The sequence below is a fragment of the Plutella xylostella genome, chromosome 8 (assembly GCF_932276165.1).
Source record: "Plutella xylostella chromosome 8, ilPluXylo3.1, whole genome shotgun sequence".
NCBI lineage: Eukaryota > Metazoa > Arthropoda > Insecta > Lepidoptera > Plutellidae > Plutella > Plutella xylostella.
This window is the reverse complement of record NC_063988.1, coordinates 2,449,966-2,473,207: the sequence shown is the minus strand read 5'-3', so window position 1 is coordinate 2,473,207 and position 23,242 is coordinate 2,449,966. Positions and strand designations below refer to the sequence as shown.

Below are 23,242 nucleotides of genomic sequence, written 5' to 3'. Positions count from 1 at the left end.
TTAAATTTATTCAGAATAAAGTTTAAAAAAAATATAACAGCAGTATTTATTGGTCACGTCACATCAATGGTATACCTTACATATTTCAACGCTATTTAATTTCTATTACTGTATCTGTAACAGTATTAAGTTTTACAAAAGCCTATAAAAGGAATGCCTTATTTTTTCTCTCCATGGACTGAATTAAGTACCTCGCATTCCTACTCTATAAATCGTTTTCCAACAATTCCAAATGTCTGATGGCTCTCACATCTATCAATGTGTCGGAAGAACTCTTCGTGGTGGGAACAAACGAGACGGCCCGCCTCGCCCTTTCACCGTTCCGCAGTGCTGGATGTAAGTCCTGTAAGACAAGAAAACCCTTAGCAAATTAGATGTTAAATTAGATAATTTAATATAAAGAAGCATTAATAATCTTAAAATTAAGTAAGTAAAGCGTTATAGAATTTGAGACGTGACTTGAAGTGCATCAAACAAGCTGTCTGCAACGAAAATTGCAATTTAGGAAACTACAGTAGAACAGTTGGTAGAATTTAGAGTTTTCCTCTTACATTTTATACCCTGTTTCACGGGGAAAGACATCTGACAGAATCCTTATTATATTCGAATAAGGGTAGTTTTTGTTTGTATCAGATGATTTCCCTGTGAAATGGAATATAGAGTCATTTAGTACTAGATATGAATGCGTATCGGGTAACTTACTCGTAAGTGGACCTGCAGGTTTTGCGCGGTGTGCTCCGTGCGAGATATCTTCTGCTGCGCCGCTTTCAGTTCTGCATCCAGCTTCTTCTTTTCTTCTTCTAGCTCTTGCAATCTTCTTTCTGCTTCTGCAATATGCAATATTATATTATTTAAATTGCTCCGTTTCTATATACACTAAATTGCAGACTATAGATCCTCTGTATCTACGAAAATGTTAATTTTTTCAAATACTTACGTAGGTAAATTCTTCTTGTCTTACCTCTATATTGTGCCTCTTTTTCCGCCTGCAGCATTTCAAACTGCTTTCTTTTAAGTCTTTCTTCCTCTAACATTTTGTTTTGTTCTTCCTGAAGGCGTTCTAGTTCTTCTCTTTTTTCCCATTCTTCAGCCAAAACCCTGGAATAGAAAATAGATAAATATGTCGTTATAGTGGTATCTACTTAAGGTATTATAAAAGATATTTCGGTTGAACTGACGACGGTGGAATGGCCGCAGCAAAAAAACTACTTTTTTACCTACATAATGATGTCGATTCTGAAGGCGGAAATTCTAATTTTAATGCTGTCAAAACCTTAAATTCTTTGTTTAAAATTCGACTCTATGACTGTTCCCTGAAATCTCATTTTAAACTAGCATTTTTTTTGTTTGACAGCGTTAAAATTAGAATTTCTGCCTTCAGAATCGACATCATTATCGATTTTTTTATTTCATAATAATTAGTTAAGTTAGTCGTTGAAGTTTTTCAAAAACTTTTATAACTGTGTTTTACTTTGCTATCTTATTCATGGAATACTTGATGGTAGTTACCTTGCTTGTAGTGCTCTGACTATTTCCTCGTCTCTCTTCGCTTGTGTTTCTTCTTGTAGAAGTTTTTCTAGAGTAACTTGAGCATTCTTCATTTCTTCGAGTTTTTTGTTGTCTTGTTGTGCAATTTCTGCTAACTCCTGTAATTAAATGTTAATAATTATTTTAGAGATGTAGATAGATAAATAGTTCTTTGGTTTTACTTCTGGCCGCCCTTCCCTTACGCTACTTGCCAATCAAAGTAAGGTATAGAGCTATTTTAAATTATAGTTATGTAAATGCTAATCTTTTATATGTTGGACAAGCAATATTTTCTTCCGCAAGTTTAGTCTCATTAGACTCAAAAGGTACGAGAGTACCTACATGCTCTACATGAGTTGGGTACATACCCAACTGGACATTGTCTACATTCACTTCCCCCCTCACCTGAGCCTGTGCCTCGGCCGCCAGCCTCGCGCGGACCTCCTGCTGCAGCCTGGCCCGTGCCTCGCGAGCCTCCCGCGCGCGCCTCGCGTCCGCGCCGCGCCGCGTCGCCCGCGCGCGCCGCTGGTAGCCCTCCGCGCCGCCGGACACGGCTGTCGCTTGTTTGAGGGCGGATACCCATTGGAGGCGGCTCCTGGAGAGGGTTGGTTTGGGTGTTATTTAGGTAGCATTTAATTATATGTAGCCCTGGTCCCTGGAATGCGGAAGTGGGTTGGCCATGGGCACAACAGATGACCAGTGGGTTAACGAGTTCTCGAGTGTAGGCCAAGAAAAGGTGGCCGGTATACATACATAGACAGTAGATGAGGTAGGCTGATGATAGAGTATTGTAGCACTCCCTGGGAAAGCCATACTATGTCCAGCTGTGACAGTTTATGTTATGATGATGTATAAGTAAATGCTTTTGATGACGACCGAATGTAGTATAGTAGTCACTGGAACAAATAGCGTCTACAAGAGATATTAGCATCACTAGCTCACAAAAGCTAAACCTCCCAACATACTTATGATCCTGCGTGGCGAACTCGAAGGTCCTCTCCGGGGTGACGAGCTGGAACCTCTGTATCTTGCCGTCGCCAGCCGCCGCCTCGACCGAGCAATACTCGTCGATGGTGATCCTCCCGCACTGCTCCTTCTGGGACGAGCTCTTGTAGTAGGTGAGCGCGCAGGGTTGTAGCACGCACCAGTATTCACGCATGGTCGGGAGGAGGTAGCCGCGCTTTAGGAGGTAGCCCTGGAAGAGGGGTTGGGGTTTAGATGAGAGGTTGGTGGTCAAGAATATTGTTTTTTTAAGGATATCGGTGACAAACACTATAAGTAGCTGGACCAAACCTAGTTACCACCGGTGACAAATATTACTTAAGATTTTAAGATAGCTGGACCATGGCTGGTCATCGTGGTGAAAGATCAGGCAATCAGTTAGTTTTCACTCTCCTTCTCTTTTGGTTTCTTTCAGGGACCCGTGAAAGCAAGGGTCAAAAGAAAAGGGGGTGAGTCAGGGTTATTGTTCTACGACTTTAGTTAGATACTTCCTCCACATTCTAATGATGGATCACGTGACTATCAAAGTTTATTTCTAGTTATACAGAAGCAAAAACACGAGGATTTTCAGAGGTCGTAGAATAAAGTCAGAAAAAGTGGCTGAGTAGAATAGATTAGGCCGTAACTCACTTTCTTTATAATATCCTCTATAAACACATCATAGACCTCCGCGACAGCTTCCACCAGCGCCTCTTCATGCAGCTGCTGCCCCCGACAGTACTTGGACTCCAGCACGGCCAGGAACGCGGCCCAGCGGAGGTGACCCACGCCCGCGCCCAGGGCGTCCCACTCCGCGGCGTCCCACCGGAGCCCGAGGCAGTGGACTAGCTGCTCCACTATTATGCCCGCTTCTGAGGGCTGGAGGATCATCTGGGGAATAGAGTTGCGTTTTTAATGTTGATGGTAGTGTGGTCATAACTATTATGTTGGTGGAATGGAATTGCGGATTCACGGATCGGGAATACCTATGTAAGTCCCTATGGGAATATGTTATTAATAGCACCCTATTCTATTTGGATTAATATATTTACTTAATAGCGCCTATATCTACCTAAAGTAGATACAGTAAGCGCAGCGTTGTTGCACCTCCACCTAAACACGATAAGGCATTCATTTTGAAAATGTTCCTTCCACTACAAACTCACTCAAATACTCAAAGTAACGAAGTCACTAGCTCTGATACCTATTACGTAAGTAAACAGACAATAACAAAGAAGAGCTAGACTAACTAAGCGAATGGAGTTTTTATGTCCCCTCTGGTCGTTGACCCTCGCTGCGTCACCGAGCAGTGAGGACATCTGGGACACTTGCCTCGCACGTGGGGCGATGTATGGGGACTGCGGACTCATTAGCATTGCAATAATGTTTTCAGTTACACCTACCTAATATAGTCGCGAGCAATGAAATAGTTCCAGTGACAAATAGAACGGCAATGGCAGATAGAAATTTCTCATTGCTATCAAGTGGACTTTGATGATAATAGAGCTGAGCTCTCAAGCAATCGTTTTTCAATCGATTCATCCATTTCGGCGTGCCGTCTCGCTGCCACAAACACCTAGTTACAATATACGTATACAAATAATAAAAGTGGGGCAGCTTTGCCCAGTAGTGGGAGTGGGACACAAATATGGCTACTTAAAAAAAATGATAAAAGGGCAAAAAGGTACGCTGAACTTCATCGTGATGAGAAATTCAGACAGTGTCCAAACTAATAAAGCCATCTCAATGTTTTGTATTGTATAATTTACATCCTCCGAGGTAGTCTGGAAGAAATTACTCTTGGTAATAAGGCCGCCATTTGTGCCGTCTATGTTGAGCATATTCAATTGTAATTTCTGTGTTTGTGTGCAATAAACAATTATCTATCTATCTCAATGTTGCTACATTACTTCCGAAAACAATCCTTTCAATAGTCTTAAAACTTTTAAGCAACTCACCACATACTGCCGCTCGTCATCACAGTCCTGCACCAGGTCGGCCAGCAGACAGAAGATGCGGAACAGCTTGAACACAGACTCGTCCGCGAACAGCGGCCGCTCCCGCGACAGCAGGCTCTTGCGGCACACCAGCCAGCACACCTGGACACGGGAATTAGGAAAATAAGATGAAGAAACATTTGTTTGACACACTGAATGAGAACACATAAAAATACAGACAATAATACAATTGAAAACAAACAATAACACAACAGGTGGCTGCCCAGAGCGTCAAATAGCCACCAGCTCATGCAGTAGTGGACAATAAGGCCATAGCGCTGGTTTTCAGCTGGCTCTTGTAAGTATCATAATCCAAATACACATTTACTCCTGGTAGAGCTTAGAGCTATTGCACTCCCACCTAGCATACTACGCTAAGAGTACAAGTTGTGACTAAGATCATGATGCTCTTTGGCATCCAATAACCAGATGTGGGTTGCTTATTCTATCAGGAAAAATGCCTATGCTGAATGCTTCATTTCGTTATTCTGTTTTGTGCCTTCGGAAGCACTGCCCTACCCATGCTTAGATGAAGACTGGGAGTGTGATCAGTAAACCTGACCCCCCTCAGAAGCATTGTTAGTATGAGAGGGGGGTCAGGTTTCTTTGCACCTGACCGTACAACCACCGGACGTGAAAACAATGTGTAGGTTTGCCAACAGTTAGGGATGGTAGGTGATTGTAGATAAATCTTGCTCAAAACGAGGATTAGGTACCTACACTTCCCAGGCACTTAAAACTCCATGAAAGCCCCATAGAAAACTAACTTAGGTCTCTAGGTATTGTGGTTAGGTTAAATTTCTTGCGTTATTTCCCCAACTGCTTTGTGAAATGGCAATCAGAGCGTTTCAGTAATGTGCCTACTGCCTAGGTATCTAGTCGTAATGCAATACCTAGATCATGTGGATAGTGTAGTGTAGATCACAGCAAAAGCCGTGTGGTTTTGTATGACGTACGAGATCCAGACTAAGCTGAAATTAACCGCAAATTTAACCCGAGATGGCCGGATCAGGTTAAAAGATACGCTGTTCAGATATTCCGCCGTTCAGATATACTATCAACAATATTTTTTTAGGTTCCTTTTGGTTATTTAGGAGACCAATTAAGTAGGATAATAAGCACATGGACAGAGGTACTTTTAAATAGCTTAAGTTGGGATATGATAGTTTATGAAGTACCTAGGGGTAGTTTCAGGTTTCCGGGTAAATATTAATAGGAAACATACAATATAAATAAATAAATAAATATACCAACATTTAAACCCACTAGACTATATTTAAACACTTCAGAGTTTAACCTACATTATTTCCTAGAATAATCGCCGCGCCGTGTGTGTAATTCTAAACTTAATTCAATACGATCTGACTAATGACTAATGCTACAACACAACATTCTCCTATCTAAGCCATTGTTGTTTGTTATCGTCTGCTCGGAACTCATTTCATTTACCCACTTTTAATCGAATAGACGCGAGGCATTGCGTCGCCGGCGCCGTTGCTCTAGGTATGTTCATGTATTATGTGTTCATTCGAAACACACAGCGTTGAGTGAAGAAGCAATTGACAACATTTCAAAAAACTAAAGCTGCTATAAATCGAAAACCATTTCGAGATTTAACTCTAAAGGCCACAAAAAAAATGTTTTTGTATTTTTTGGATGTATCATTTTCGAGAAAATCATAAAATAGTAAAAAAGTGCTGATGACGTCATGCATCAGGTGCGATGCATTTTGATGATCAAAGCACATAGATTTAAAAACAAAGTAACTGTCACTTTCATTTTTGATTGACGTTGACGTTTTATCGTGACGTTGTTGTTTGTTTGGGTCATTTTCATTAATTCTGTTCTGACACTTTCGTACTATTTTTTTTATTTTTTATTAAGAGATGACCTCAATATAATATGTCCCAGAGCATGCCACCGCATACACAGCTGAAAAATGCTTCTGCTTATTTTTTTTACATGATAAGTACCTACTTTCCATCATCAGAAATATCAATGTCATTTGAAAATGACCCATTTGTTGGTTGGCATGTAAACAAAGTTTAAATGTCACTTGTCAGTGTCATTTATGTTTTTTTTCGAAACTCAGGCAATAGACAAAAATAAAAATTGAGCCGAATATGTGACGTCTCTTCCGGTTTTAAAATAATTAACTTTAAAGTTAAAAATAACATGCAAAAATTAATGTATATACAAAATAAAAAAATACGGGTCCACTAATTTTCTATAAACTTTCCGAATAGCTAATAAAAATATAGGGTAAAGAAAATGAAATGTTGTCCATTATTTGATTTCTTAGTATAAATAGGAAAAAATGGGTTTTTACATACCAATCTGCTGTATTTTCCTCTCTTTCACTTTAGCCAGTGGACAGTGCAGTCTAGAATCTGGATTCTACTCTGTGACGCGCTGTCAAATTTCTGACATAGCTTTTTGATTTCTTGAATCAAACGCGTTTATATATTTTTGAAAATGGATTTTTTACTAATAATTCATGATAATATTCGTGTTTGTGGAATAAAACAATCAATAAAAGTGTTAATTCACTTAATGTATAAAAAACTCTGTATGAGACATCGTACTTTTCGTCAATGTACAAAAAAAAAAAAAAATAATTTCGCGCCGCTACCGACGCTCCGCCCGCGGGCCGGTATTAATATTTTTTTCAGAAAACCGAGAAGATCACAAGATTACATGAAGATATTATGATAAATCTCTGTGATAGTGTGAAATATGCTCTCCAGCAATTGGATTCATACCTACCTTCGAAGTCTGAACTGAGTAAGTCAGAAAACTATTTCACGCATGAATCTTTTTCGGTTCCAAAACATTGCAATTTACAAATGATATTTTATCTTTGTGCTCATACCTTTAAACCAGAAACCAGCTCTGTTCAATGGTGTTTCTTTATTCAAATAGTATTTACGTTGTTACATACTGTATTTACATAGTTTAACTCCATTTGGTAAAGCTAAAAAATTCTCATAAGAGAATGCTTACTTATATGAGAACATTTAAGTTTGTTCCTATTCATTTAATGCCATGTTATCTAGCATTAGGAAGCCTCTCAGATGGGCTACAGATGCTTGTTAGACCTTTGGTTGTTGGGTTTATAACCTTTACACTGCTTACTTTGAATTTAAATGTTTCAATTCTAAACATGGTATTGATGTTTGGTTTCACAAGTTTGAAAATATTTTCACATCTGGTATTAATTAGTTAACATGTACCTACCTATCTACATAATATACCAACCTTTTGATTGCTGCATGCATAGATGTGTTGTCGCAAAATATTTGTAATTTGTTGATTACATTATTTATTTACCAAGTGTTTATGAAGGGTGACACAATGAAAATAAGTCACTATTTATGCCCTTATGTGGGTCACCTCTGACTACCCCTTCGGGGATTTGCAGTCGTGTGTATATTATACAGAGAACTTTACACTTATATTAGCAGTTTCACTATTGAGACTGTCATCTTAAAATAAATTAAATATGACATGCAGTGCTGTGGCTGACAATATTGACTTGCAACCAATGGCTTAAGCCAGTAGCATAGTTTGACCTAGCGGATGGGTTGATGAGATTATAATTTATAAAATCTCTTGGCTAATATTTATCCCTATATTTACAACTTTTGTTGTCTTATAGGTTTTTTACCATAATACCTTCTTACAACTTATATGTATACATGTTGTTTTATGCTCACATAGCATTTAAAACTGGCTCGTGGCCCCTATTTACCATATTGACTTAGTTATTAACCATAATAACTTCTTACAACATGTATGTATACATATAAATATGTTGTTTTTTGCTCACCCACAGGATTTAAACTGGCTCGTGGCCTTTTTATTCCTATTTACCTATTACCTAGGTATACATATTATGTCCTTTTACATGCGGGTGTAATGGACAGAGCAACAAAATACATTGCCAGTCTAAATGCTGATAGGCACTGGCTATGATGAACTCATGGATCATCTCATAATGTATTTTAACTTTGCATAATTTCATTAAACTTTCGGAAAGTTAAATGTAGCAGTTACTAACTGCAATATTATTGATGACACACACATTGGTGGTGTCGGACCCATCTTCAAGTACCTAATTATTGGGGATTTTATGCAAAGTTTATGAAGGTTTGAACTTATAAGTTCATTGTAATACATTGACCAGTCGAAATGCTGTTTATGGCACTGGTGAAGTAAAATGTATTATATTATATTTGCATAATTGCTGGAACCTTCCTCGCGGAGAGGTAAAATCTTATATGGTATCTGCAATTATTCGCACACATTGTTCCTGGGATACCTATATATGCGAAGTTTATGATGGTTCACAACCGCTTTATATAGCATTTAACCAGTCGAAAAGCCATGGGCTCTGGTAAACTAAAATGCATTGCCACCAAGTTTTTGCAATTATATATGCAAATATTATGATGTTTAACAACCATTTGTATAGCTTTTAACCAGTCGAAAAGCCATGGGCTCTGGTGAACTTAACTGTACTTATTTTATTATTACATAAAGATAATTAACTATTTACTTGCTATCTGTAATATATTTTCATGATTATAACTTTTTCAAAGTTGTTCATGTCATACCCTTGACTTTGTAGCTATTTGGGGTTTTTAAGCAAGAATTTATGGGAGTTTCAATACTTAATACTCAATCATTTATTGCATCCATAAGTCTTACAGTTTAAAACTGATAATAGGCATAATCCACTCATAAAAAGGTGAATTGCCAATTTTTTCTCCTGTTTACCAAAGCAGCTGCCCGCCAGAACAAAGCACAGCCCAAACAGGTTGGGAGATCCTCCCTTTCCAGTGGGGATAGCATGGGACCACCATCACATCCCTATTTATTTTTACAAATAACACCACTTAACAGTTTCTAGCTAAACCCATAATGACAAGATTGTTGCCGCGGAGGCCATGTGCTATTGGGACATTTGATTATTGATATGCAGTGGCCAAACATAATGAAAACTGATGAAGCAGCTTTCTAGGCCCAAGCCCTTCCTTCATTGGAAGGAGACCCGTTCCCCAGCAGTAGGGACGTGATGGGTTGATGTTGAAGCGTCTGCGCCTTGGCAGCTAGAGTTACACATTTTCAATCTAATATATTGTGTTGTAACTTGCTTACTTTTTCAGGGATCTTTTCTTGAAAGACATAACCTGAGATCTCATATCTTCTATCTTAAAGGTGAGCTCTTGTATTGTGCCTATACTTAATATTGCATACAATACATATTTTTCTGAATTTAATTTGGTCTTAATAGCTAACACAGGCTTGCCATAAAGAAGAGCTCAGTGATTACAACAGTAAAGTTGACTTCAGAATGAATGTTTATTCAGTAGACATTGGCATTAATATCACCTATACAAGGTGTATGCCACAGCACATATATTACCACTATGTTGGCTGATATTGTTTGAGCCCGGATTTGAGTACTCCTCATCTAGTGTACCCACATGGCAGGTGGTTGTCAAATGATTTTGCCCAGGTAGCTTTCTATTACCCACATTGCACAAGTTTGTAGTCTCTGGAGAGTACAAACATGAGATAGCTACAAGTCTAAGTGCCTATTATTGTCCTGGACTTTTGTTCACCAAGTTGTGTTAACATTTGGCCTTTATGAGCCTTTCTAAGGATCTATCTGGTAAGGTGCCTATATTATATTGATTTTTATATGTATACCATATACCTACATCATGTGGAGCCTATGACTGATGGCTGTGAAAATACCTATCCAATTATCCATATTGGTTGGGCTATTGAATAGTCCCTATAAAGTGTTTACTGGCATTTATGATGGATTATATTGCAGTAGTAAATTGTTTATCAAGTATAGATAGAGATGATGTGCGGTTCTGAAACTTTATATTTCAACCTGAGAGAAGGGTGTAAGCCTAATAGCTGTACAAAAGCTGTTTCTATTCTAACTGGCCCTTTACTTAAGTAGGTTGCTACCTACATGCAGGCTTGACTTTTTAAAGGCTGTTGGTCCTGTAAAATCTTGGTAAAATTAGTCATATTTGATTGAAATTGGTACATCTATAAATTTTTCCGTGTACCTAGAGACTGGTCATCACCCATGTATATCTCCAAAGGAAAATTATGATAGTGTACACATAGACAGCTGTCATGTAATCCTACTGCAGTAGGCTATTCAACTACCAAGCAAGGGTGGTGCAGTGACATAAGTCTAATACAATCCATATTTCTGTGCTTTATAAAGTTCAATTTTACTTCAACTAAAAAGGAATACTACCTAATAATATGTATGACTACCTAATAGGTACAAATTACCTATGGTTATGTATTACCTAGAGGGCCTATGTAATACAAATTGATAGGTACTTATATAAAGACAATGATGTAAAATTTTATATTTTCTATTGTCTGTTTCTATGCTATTAGGTATTCCTCACACCTGGATTGGTCCTTTACTAGTTCTAACTTTAATTTGATAAGAAATTGGCTTATTTATGATATACTTACTTACTTAAATTAATAATGGTATGATTTATGATCCCATTAGCAACATACTTACAGATCATAAGTGTAGGTAAGTATGTGACATGTTGTGTATCACACTAGGTATGTAGTGGATACACACCTATTGATCATTAACTAGAGTACCTATGTACTTATAAATTTTGTTTTTAATTAATTTTCTTTCTTTTAGGTGCAAGTACCTTTATGATGAAGGTGCATTTTAAGTATGTTTCCTTTACAACTATGATGTTGTCTAACAGGAATCTTTATTATATTTTAGGTATATTTTACCTAAAAAGGAGATCACATAGCGTTTAGATTTTCTAATCTCTTTCACCAGCAGATAACAAACAAGTCTTCACTCAACGCTGTGTGTTTCGAATGAACACATAATAGACCTGTTTTGCATTACAACAAAACAGATATTATGTGTATGAAGAAACACACAGCGTTGCAGCAACGGCTTGCAGGTGAGTTTTGAAGACTACTATGTCAGAAATTTGACAGCGCGTCACAGAGTAGAATCCAGATTCTAGACTGCACTGTCCACTGGCTAAAGTGAAAGAGAGGAAAATACAGCAGATTGGTATGTAAAAACCCATTTTTTCCTATTTATACTAAGAAATCAAATAATTGCTTCTTCACTCAACGCTGTGTGTTTCTTCATACACATAATATCTGTTTTGTTGTAATGCAAAACAGGTCTATTATGTTTAGTTATTTAATTACTTATTTATATTGACGCTATCAATTCTATACCACTATTTACATAGCTATTCTGAGTAGTACCTACATGGAAAATATGTAACTGCTAAAACAATACAAAATATCGTAGATTACTTACATTATAAACCTTTCTTTGTCCGTTCATACTTCTGAAATGTAAACTTTGGCTTCCTATATATTGTCACTATTCCCACATTACACATACACCTGTACCTACAACTATTTCGCTGATCTTAGTCCATAACAACCCATTCACCTTTTTAACTATTAACTCCAAGCTGACAGAACTTCACCCGTCTCTCTCCCCCACGTACAGTGGCCTGCGCCTAAAAGTATGCAGGCACGGTCCGCACAGTGATGCCATCTAGTAAAAACCTTGTAACTACAACGTATTGGACGTGTGTTTTGATAAGTGCATGTTGTTGTTCTATAAGTAAGAGTGTTTGAGCAGTACGATATTGTTTTTATTCGCTGTTTTTACTACTGTGTATATTAGGTAGTTAATTTCTTACAATTTCGTCATAGTGACTGTGGCGTAGTTGTTAAGGCGTGACGCGGCGGTGCCGCATGAGTTATTACGAATTGGTTGATACTTACTTCGCATATTGTTGTTGTTTTTTGTGACTTAAAGATCATATGATAGAAGTTTCCTTTACTTTCTTTTTTTAATTTTTTAATTCGATTAAGGGTTTGTTAGTATTTAAAAAACTAAATTAAAATTGATTGTTAATCAATAACACACTTGATGGGATCAATAATCAACAATAGTTAGTAGTAGTCAGGTGCAATGTAGCGGACGACTAACTAAAACTTGCTTCTTTTCATTTATTGAGTTGTTCTCATAAGATTGAGGGTAGAACTATATAATATATTAAGTATATGTGATCATGACTCCCAAAGTTCTTTGAGACAATACAACACTTGCGTTCCACTCAACGTTTTATAAATCGCTTTGGCTTCTAAATATTACTTATCGGTGCTTACTACTGATATCAAGAATGTTAAAAGGCATTTAAAAATAAAAACCAATAGTTTTACTATTTAGTGGAGGACTTGAACACAGGGACCTCATGCCGCCGCATCAATTCATGAATGCTTAACCAATCAGACTATCACCGACCATGATAGCGTTCTCGAAATATGCTATCACTTATTATTACCGCCACCGCCCCGTAACTTATATTTACAAGCTGGTTACTAGATGGCATTACTGTTTCCAATTCGCCTGATTACTTTTAGGCGCAGGCCACCGTACCTCGCTGATCTTCCTCTCGTACTCCCTCAACGCTGGCAACGCGAGGGTGCCAGGCAGGGAGCTGAACACCTCCTGTTGCAGGTAGTGGAGAGTTGGAGACAGCTGACAGAACTACACCCGTCTCTCTCCCACCTACCTCGCTAATCTTCCTCTCGTACTCCCTCAACGCTGGCAGCGCGAGGGTGCCAGGCAGGGAGCTGAACACCTCCTTCTGCAGGTAGTGGCGGCAGCTGACAGAACTACACTCATCTCTCTCTCTCTCCCCCACGTACCTCGCTAATCTTCCTCTCGTACTCCCTCAACGCTGGCAGCGCGAGGGTGCCAGGCAGGGAGCTGAACACCTCTTACTGCAGGTAGTGGCGACAGCTGACAGAACTACACCCATCTTTCTCTCTCCCCCACGTACCTCGCTAATCTTCCTCTCGTACTCCCTCAACGCGGGCAGCGCGAGGGTGCCAGGCAGGGAGCTGAACACCTCCTGTTGCAGGTAATGCCGGAACTCCTCGAACCGCAGCTCCTGGCTGGACCGGAAGTGCTCCAGACCCTTCTCCACCCCGTACAGGTCGAGGAGGGTGCCGATGTTGGCTGTTAGCACCTGCGGGTAGGAGGTGCGTTTAGTTCTGTTGGTTTCAAGGCGTTTAAGACTAAGTAAAAATACATCCTAATCCTAGAAGAGGAAAGTTGTGTAACCTTATTTACTTTTGTATAAGTATAGAAATTAGTTAAGTTTTCCATGAGTTTTCCTAATAATATAAAATAGAAATACCTACTTAAACAATTATCCAGGTAGAGATTGATGTTAGTACCCTTTATTTCAAAGTTTTTTAGGCTACCTGAATATACATAGCTAACCAAACGCCAAAACGGATGAACAGATAATTTTTACCTTTGCTATTTCCAATCAACAGTTCAAAAGTTAACTATAAGTAAGTTCATTATTGATAATTTACAAATGGTTACAAACTGTAAAATTACCAACTTTTATAAATATAAAAAAAAAACACATGCTCAAGGACTAGACATCATTGACAAAAATACTTATCTAGATCTAACTACCTAATCCATCAGCCTTGTAGTATGGCATTAGTCAATTATTTATTCAAAGGCCTTCTGTTACCAAACAAAAACTACGATACAGCCTTCACTGTTTTTGCCTCTCGATAACTCCATTTTAGTCAAGTACAGTCAACACAAAAGACAAGTATCCCCTTAGCGCAAACAACTTGGTGCTAAAAGGCTTCTAAAAGGCACTGAAAGATAATATACTTACAGGAGTTGCATATATACAGGCTGTCGCTACACGAGTTCACTATCGACTTAGATATAAACGTTATAAATACGACGCTGTGATTGGTGGATTTATCGACGTCGATAACGGCGAGCCCGTGTAGCGGCCGCTGTTTTTTTAACTACATAACGTAACAGCACCAGTAATGGACACCTTAAGGATTTTTTACAAATGATTGGGCTGTTACTCGCACAGTTTTTGAGTTAGAATATTGAAAGTTGGTATGAATCGTAGGAATATCTTGCCGTTTAAGATGAATGTACACTAGCTCGATTTAAACTATTGGTATTTCAGGAAATTGTATATTTGTAAAATATGTCCTAAAACCACAGTAATGGACACCCAACCTCCAGTTATGGACACCCAATGTTGGACAGTGATTTTTTATTTGATAAAAGTATAAAATATTGTTTTATACTTATATTATTATAATTGTAATGATAATTAGTAATCATAACCGTTTACACAAACAGGCTTGGTCGCCAGTTACACTATGGGAACAATCAAAGACGGAAAATTTAACTTTCTGAAAAAAAAAGTTTTACAGAAACACAAAAATTTCCAATTCAACATTATAAATTATCATATACATGTCCTCCTGCATTTTATTCTGTTACTTGGTATCATTATGTTCCCCCAGTGGGACAGAGGGCAGACACAACAGTTTTTTATCCCAGACTGTTGACAGCAGCCAGCTTTGCATCGGACTACGTGATTCAAACTTTCCACATCTCCATACGATCGAGCGCCGAAAGGTCTAGATCGGCCTTGCTTACGCTTGCCCTGCGGATCCCATTCGAGAGCCTGTCTCAAGATTGGGTTTTAGTCTCTACGCAGGGTATGGCTATTCCAACTTCATTTGCGGCGTTTTATGTGTGAACCAACAGGATCTTCATGGCAGCTTTTCCTCAGATCTATGTTGGAGATGATCTCGGAGACGTGTAAATGCACCATTGACCGTATCAGTACGGGCACCCACATCTAGGTCAATGTTCTCTCCTGAAACAACACTCTCGTCTCAACCTCTTCCGTTCCCACAATCCTCTCGTCATATCATATCATCTGGGTTTTCAGAACCATTTCTCTCACTTCCCTTTTTTCTACTAAAATTTTGCTCTTAATTCCTTCTCCCCCTAATGCCACTTCTTTTCAAATTCTCATGGTATTCTTACCAAGCTTCACTGGTCTATTTGTCACACGATCACTGTCTATTTCTATTCTCTGTGGGTCTGTAAGTACCTGCACCTGGCTCTCTCGAATGAAACCTTTGTGCTTGTGCCTCTAGGTCTAAACTGCATTCCTAAGCTTGGACCATTTCCCACCATGCTGGTTCACTGCGGGAACCCACCAAGGGTTCACATATTTAGATGTGCTTAACTACTACTTATCATATTAATAATTTTATTTCATTGTGGAACATGTTTGTGTCTCCATAACGCTTGGCTGCAGTGGCCATCTTTTACATCCATAATAGCATCTCCCATTTGCTTGGGCGTATATACCTACGTTTTTCATGTAAAATGAGAAACATCCAGTTATGGACACCCAATTATGGACACCTGTACAAGACTGGTATCCTTCATTTTATTCATATTTTACAAAAACTACCAATATAATTATGAAATTCTAAAGACAATTAAATAAGAAAACACAACATTACCTTAAAACATTATTTTCGACACATGTCCATAACTGGATCTACTGAAAATTTGCAAACCAGTAATGAACACCCCCCCTGAAATCATTTCCATAAAGGTAAGCTGTCCTATTCCTTTGAAAATATGTCGGAAATCTAGTATAGTTTCCATAAAATCAAGAAAGTCAATTTAAAATAAAATAAAACGAAATTACCAACAATATTCTACACTTACCTCTTTAACAATTTCCTTAACAAATCTCCATTTCATTTGTGAACCCCCGTCAAATGAACTTTTTTTCTTCACAATTTTTAATCTAAATGGATGACATAAATAACTTGTTTATATAACAAGGAGGGATGTCTAGGCTTTGAAACTAAGGTGTTGCAATTTTCGTAAAACTATGCATACTCTTATTTTAGACAAAATAAGTTTGTAAGTGTCCATTACTGGGTCAGTGTCCATTACTGGTGCCGTTACGTTATTTACTAAATCAAGCCATCTTTCTTGTACACTGTCATAGTGCGCGGGGGGTGTATTTATCTCTTTAGTTGCCTGTACCTTAATTATCGCTTCCATAACATTAAGTGATTCGATTTAGGCTGCTCCTTGCTGGTAACAAAATAAGCAAGCGCAATGTGGGCGTGTGTGTAGCCTTATTTCTAGCAAACATCATTAGGTTTCGTAATCAAACGGTAGGTCGAGGTAGGTATGTACCTATGGTGTGTGTATGTGAAGATGACTCATTAGTTTTACGCTAGTACTTACAACAATTAGATATCTACCTATTACACAACGCAAATAAGTAGGCATCTTCTTAAAGCTGCAGCATTATCGAATTCCCTCGGGAGAGCTTTGCAAAGCTCATGGGCAAAAGCTAGTTGTAGTACCAGAATTAGGAACATGTGGCTATTAATGTTAAGATAGTATCTGGATGAGTCAGCCTGATTCGAGGATAATAAAAATAAAGTGTATCAGAATTCATTTGTTTATTTTGAGGACAGACGCTGCCTTAGAGCCTGTCCAGACGGAGCGTTTTGCGCGCGTAAGCTTACGCGCGTAGACACTCGCGCGTTCCCGAGGCACTAGAGCTACAAGCACTCCGTCCAGATGCTCTCGCGCGTTTCAAAACTCGCGCGTAAAACGCGTGTCATGCGCCCGACTCTCGACTCGCTCGTTTTACGCGCGAGCGCCGCGCGAGTCGAGATACTCTGGCGGCATTGGAGCGTTCAGTAGTATGCGCGTGTCCATAGAGAGTGGACGTATTTAGATTTGAAATGGAGCGCGATAACTTCGACACCGAACTTTTAATTGAAGAAGTTGAAAAGAGAATAGCCATATGGGATATGGAATCTGCTGATTACGCAAATAGACTCATTAAACGTAGGAATTGGGAAGAAATAGTCGAAATTTTTTGCGAAGCTGGTGATTCCGACGAAAAGAAAAAAACGTTGGGTAAGTGACAATTACTTTATTTAATAAGATTATTTCTTAAACTACGTAGGCTACTACAAACTACTATACCATCTTGTCTTGCCAAGGGATTTTCCCTTCATTTACAAAATAATCAGCGAATCTGTCTCTTATATTCTTAGATCTCGCATTAGGCCTCACTGCCTCACAGTTCAAACTATTTAGGGAAGTTTCGTACAGAGTGTCATCATATCTATAACCATCTCTTAACCTTACGTAATTATGAAGGACACAACAAGCTTTAATGATGTTTTCTGCAAACTCAATGTCAACATTTAATGGTCTATGAAATATTCTCCATTTATTTACCAAAATACCAAAGGAACATTCAATGTAACGCCGGGCTCTGGATAGGCGATAGTTGAAAATTCTTTTTTTGGTTGTTAGAGATTTACCGCAATAAGGGCGCATTACGTTTTCAGATAGACCAAACGCCTCATCACCTACAATCACGTGTGGCAAGGGAGTTGTATCTGTTTGCGATATTGGCTTTGGGTCTGGAATATCTAAAGTTTTGTCGACAAGTTTTTTATACAAAACGGAGTCTTTGAAAATTGTGGAGTCACTACTTTTGCCATATGCGCCGATATCTACAGAAATAAAACAATAATTTGCATCGCATACAGCCAATAAAACAGTTGAAAAATAATTCTTATAGTTATAGAAAAGAGACCCAGAATGGTCAGGCTTTATGATACGGAAATGCTTGCCATCTACGGCGCCGATACAATTTGGAAAATGTGTATACTTTTGGAATTGTTTTGAAATCTCTTCCCATTCTGCTTTCGTAGGTTCTCTCATCACTATATTTTGCAGTTTTAGCCATATGACGTAACAAGTTTTCTGTACTATTTCGATAATTGTCGACTTTCCCAATCTGTAGGCATAATGCAAGTCCGCAAAATAACATCCTGTAGCCAAATATCTGAAAAAAAAATGTTATTAAATATAAATATTTAGTAAGGTCGTTTCAATATTTTTTTTATTATTTCAGGAATGTTATTGCAAAAGAAGTGGAAAGGATTGCGTGATGGCTTTGTCAGAGAAATGAAAAGGATAAAAACCACACCGTCTGGATCAAAAGCCAGCAAAAATAAATATATATATTTTGAACGTTTGATGTTCCTCGAACGATCGACACGCAATAAAACTACTGATAGCAACATCGTTTCCTCGCCTGCTGCACCTGAAGAACAAGACATTTCTGGCGACGGGGAAGATGTTATGAGACCTCCAGTTAGCCAGCCGAAAAAGAAAAAAAAAATGAACGCAGCCGATGAGGAATTTCTTGCCATTATAAGCAAAAATTTAGCACCTAGAAATCAGCCACAAACATCGGAGTCTGATGATGATAAACTATTTTGTTTGTCACTGCATAAGGAGCTTATTAAAGTACCTGAAGAAATGAGGCTTCAAGCTAAAATTGATTTAATGAATGTGCTCCAAAAAGCTCAACGAGCCCCATGTCATTCACCTTCACATTATATTCCTTCACCTGCACCTTCACCACAATATAATCACCAAGCAGGAATGACACACCGCGGACAAAGAGGATTTTTTAACGATACAGGATATAACGAAACAGACCCTTCAGCATCTTCGTTTTCACGTTATTGCACTGGACAACGCAATTCCCAATCTAACCCATCACCGGCGTCTAACTACAATAACCCATCACCGGCGTCTAACTACAATAACCCATCACCGGCGTCTAACTACAATAACCCATCACCGGCGTCTAACTACAATAACCCATCACCGGCGTCTACTCAAGATTCCCAAGAGAGTGAATTGATGGAGCTATACCGAGATTGTTAAATTGATTAAGGGAAAAAAGTATAAAAATAATAAATATTATTACCTCAAAGTAATCACGAGTTTTTCTTCGGCAGAAACAGTATCCTTTAGCACATAGATTCTGTTGGGTGTCAAATCATCTTGTATAAGTTTTAGCAAATCATCGAACGATGTTACTGACATCCGGAAGTAATTGAAAAACTTTTCGTTGTGTTCTCTCAGCTTTGGGTATAATGTTATAAACATACTTTGCGTCATTCTGTCTCGTAGAATTGGATGCACGTTAAATCTTCGACTTTCTCTACGTTTACGACGTTTCCATCGACGGTACGCAAGCCACAACACAACCGCTGTGAGAGGCTCCATTTTTAAAACTGGCTGAATCCGTCCGCCAGACACCGCGCGTAGCAACGCGCGTAAAACGCAGCATCTGGACGCAACATAAATTGAAACGCGCGAGAGCTTACGCGCGCAAAACGCTCCGTCTGGACAGGCTCTTAAACAGTTACTGACGTATAAATAAAGCGGCGATTGTGCCCACTCTCCTTTTACGGATGTTGTGATGTGCCATAAAATAAGAGGAATAACTTGATCATCAAGGAAAATCCGAATTTAAATTGTGAGTTTAATTATTTTGTAAACATGATGTGCGTAGACTCCAGGGTCGACGCAATCAGCTGTTTGTGTCTGAGGAGAGATGAGTGGGCTGGTTGAATGACATGGTGACTCAAGTAAGTATTATTCTATGAGTATGACTATTCTATTCTATTCTATTCTATTCTCTGTGGGGGTGTCAGTACCTGCACCTGGCTCTCTCGAGTGGAACCTTTGTGCATATCCCCAAGGTCTAAACTGCCTTCCTAAGCTTGGACCATTTCCCACCACGCTGGTCCACTGCGGGTTGGTGGGTTCACATATCTAGATGTGCTAAGTCTAGATATGTAGGTTTCCTCACGATGTTTTCCTTCACCGTAAGAGCGATGGTATACATTGTACTTAAATTCAGAAAAGAACTCATTGGTACATGTCAGCGCCGGGATTCGAACCCGCATCTCTGGCGTGAGAAGCGGGCGCTTACCCGACTGAGCTACCACCGCTCCTCCTTATGAGTATGACTTAGTGATAATGTATTTTGTTTCATTTCATGGTAAAATGTTGTCTAGGCCTAACCATGATGATTGTTTTTGTCAAAATGTTATCAGAATCTTATGTGCACTCAACACTCTCAAACTCTACAAGCTTAAACTTAACAATATTCACTTTCTGTAGTACCTATGTATGTATAGCTATCTCCACATGTCTATACGGTAAAATAAAACACTATCTATCAGACACATGCACAACTTACCCAATTTACAAGAGATAGATGACCTCTAGGGCTTATCTAGCCCTAGGTGACTGAATTGGCTGGGCTTGGATCTCGCTGCGATTACACACGCTGTTCCGTATTAACTTTACATAATAATAAGTTATGTAGTTGTAAGACCATAACCTAACTAGTATGTAGGTAAGTTTTAATATCAATGTAAATACTTAAGTATTAATTATTTATTTACAGGTACGAAACCATAAGCAGGTAGACTATGTTTACATTTTTTATTCTAAATCCTTTCTTGTCGCCTTGAAGGAATGTTGTTTGAGCTTTACATGGTCATGCAATACTAGCCTACTTGCAGTAGGTAAATAGTAAATACTGACATTAGTACGTGCAACGAGCATGCATGCATGTAGGTACTGTAATGTACGTATGTATGTACCGTCCGTATGATTTCTGGACAATATCCCGGAAAAAAGTGGTTGTAGTTGTAATTAACACAAGGCAGGCTTCAAACATTATATGTATACTTAAGCTTAAAGGTAGGCAAACTGCCGATTTCCCGATAGTAGAGCTAAAGCTCACTTTACTTTTTGCAAAGCTCTCTCCAATCAATTGAGTTCTAAACCATCTGATTATATCCTTTGAAAGAGTATAAAGTAACTCTTGTTTTAGTACACCTCAATTACTTCATTATGTCTAGGTTTGTTTTGTACTTAATTCAATGAAATTATATTACTTATTTATGATTAAGTACTTGATGATCTAAAAGGGCATAAAAAGTTATAGGTTCAACGCGCTACATTATGCGTTTTTGGTAAGTAATAATAATAATGATTACTGTACAATGGAATTTCTTCTCAGAAAGCTCTCAAAACGATCGTTCATTACCAGATGCCGTTCAGGACTCATGTAAACTTTCACAGGACATTCGTAGCTTTTAAAAAACTTAATTGATTTAATTGAGGAAGACAGTCCTTAGTCCTTACCTCTACCCATTACGTATACTTATAAGTAATCCCGTACTGAAATAATTTCTTACTTTTTACATGAAACAATTTTGGACAGGTTTTGGACGAAGCAATTGAAAAGCAATAAGTTTTAGGTAAGTACCTACCTGTATATATATACTTGATTATAATTATTAGCCCCTGTTCCACAATGTCTGGTTAGTCGCTACCTGTCGGATAAAATACATGCTGTCACTGTCTAAAAAATAATAACAGAAAGTGACAGCATGTATTTTATCCGTCAGGTAGCCACTAACCAGACATTGTGGAACAGACCCTTAGTCTAATTACCTATGTATTTTACAATGTAGGTCACAAAGTGCGTGTATCCTAAATATGTGTTTATGGCGAGACCTAATTCCAGGGTAGAGGCGTACCTCCCGCCCTGACAAAAAGGTCACCCCTGACCTTTCCGCGTCAGTCAAGGGTGAGCAGAGACCTTTAGGTATTTATAGATATCCTACTTCTATAGGTACTTACGAAAAATTTATTGAATTATCGCTAAAGCGCCAATATCCTTTACCAGAAGCTTGGCTTCGCCTTAGAAGATTTTCCCGTGGAAATTTCGGGATAAAAATCAGCCTATGTATAATCCAAGGTGTCAACCTACGACATGTCAAATTCCATAAAAATTGGTCCTGTTATTTTCACCGACAGACATCCATCAATCCTTAAAAATCCCAACTTTTCAAACTACTGCCTAACCTGTGCATTTAACAGCATAATGCATTGTACAGAAATGTAAACAAGTATTTTATTTAATGTTTGTTTTAGTTGAATTACTCATACAGTGTTATTCTACCTAGGTATTTACTCTGGGATAAAACATTAAGGACATTGAGTCGTGTGTGGTCGTGATTAGGCTCATCAAGGCTGTAATCATATATATACTTAACTACTGTAGGCTTCACACTTAACGTCAAGTTGAGCATAACTTAAGTAACTATGACCTAAAGCGCTGTGATTAGCAGAATTTTCATGGAGCTTGAGTTAAGATTATGTTTAATTAAGTAAGTACCTACCTTTACCTACTTGTTTATACAAATAAGAAATGATACTTTTGTCAATTTCGTACCTAGCTACTGAAAAAACTTTGGTTAGTGGGTCATCTTGGGTCATTTATGAAAGTTAACTAATTCGTATATTCCTTCCTCAATAGTTAGCAATGAAGTTTCAATAAAATTTAAAACTTACCTAAATCTTATCACATAGGTACCTACTTAATAAGAAAAAAACTTTGAACTTACCTTTAACTTGGACTTGTGGACCACGGCATTATTCTGCAACGAATCAAACGCATACCAAATGCAATTGGTCACGTTTTTCAACAGCGCACTCATCGTAAACTATTCACATGATATCACAGGAAACTATTTATTTTTTCTTTCATTAACAGCCAGTCAGTATCGAAGTGCCGGCCAGCACGTTTTGAATTTAAATTAAGAACGGTCCGTCATTCGCGCGTTCAATTTCCGAACTGCGTCGCCAACCTCTCTTGTGTCAGACGAGCGAAAGGAGGGAGGGATCTTCACTTGACTTGGGGATTTGTCCTTTGTATGAGAATATCCAAGGACCTTTGCCCTTTGATTTGTTTGTTTAAACATAGGAAGGATAGGATAAGTTTGATTTTTATTCTCAGATACACATTTTTTATTCACAGACTCTGAAAGGTTCATCAAATGTCGACTGTCCCACGATTAAGTGACGTATCGTTCTATTG

General features: G+C 38.3%; 3 protein-coding genes across 4 annotated transcripts; 1 reads left to right on the top strand and 2 right to left on the bottom strand.

Moving 5' to 3' along the window:
- Positions 1-82: 82 nt before the first annotated feature.
- On the bottom strand, positions 83-23,039 carry LOC105383749 (differentially expressed in FDCP 6). Of its 2 annotated transcripts, XM_048622465.1 has the most exons (11): positions 22,770-23,039; positions 13,478-13,597; positions 13,139-13,207; positions 4,467-4,607; positions 3,160-3,399; positions 2,493-2,722; positions 1,933-2,122; positions 1,510-1,646; positions 962-1,098; positions 703-827; positions 83-343 (listed from the first exon to the last, which is right to left on the bottom strand). In XM_048622465.1, the coding sequence occupies exons 1-11, from the start codon at positions 22,860-22,862 to the stop codon at positions 206-208; spliced, it is 1,620 nt and encodes a 539-aa protein (XP_048478422.1). In that variant the 5' UTR covers positions 22,863-23,039; the 3' UTR covers positions 83-205. The 2 variants fall into 2 exon arrangements, with proteins under 2 accessions (XP_048478422.1, XP_048478421.1); XM_048622464.1 differs by lacking the exon at positions 13,139-13,207 and having other exon boundaries at positions 84-343; positions 13,409-13,597; positions 22,770-23,038.
- LOC119694656 lies at positions 16,945-19,267 on the top strand. Its single transcript, XM_038121424.2, has 2 exons — positions 16,945-17,382; positions 18,395-19,267. The coding sequence occupies exons 1-2, from the start codon at positions 17,205-17,207 to the stop codon at positions 19,216-19,218; spliced, it is 1,002 nt and encodes a 333-aa protein (XP_037977352.1). The 5' UTR covers positions 16,945-17,204; the 3' UTR covers positions 19,219-19,267.
- Positions 17,384-19,696, bottom strand: LOC119690549 (protein ALP1-like). Its single transcript, XM_038105937.2, has 2 exons — positions 19,262-19,696; positions 17,384-18,325 (listed from the first exon to the last, which is right to left on the bottom strand). The coding sequence occupies exons 1-2, from the start codon at positions 19,561-19,563 to the stop codon at positions 17,446-17,448; spliced, it is 1,182 nt and encodes a 393-aa protein (XP_037961865.1). The 5' UTR covers positions 19,564-19,696; the 3' UTR covers positions 17,384-17,445.
- Positions 23,040-23,242: the final 203 nt, after the last annotated feature.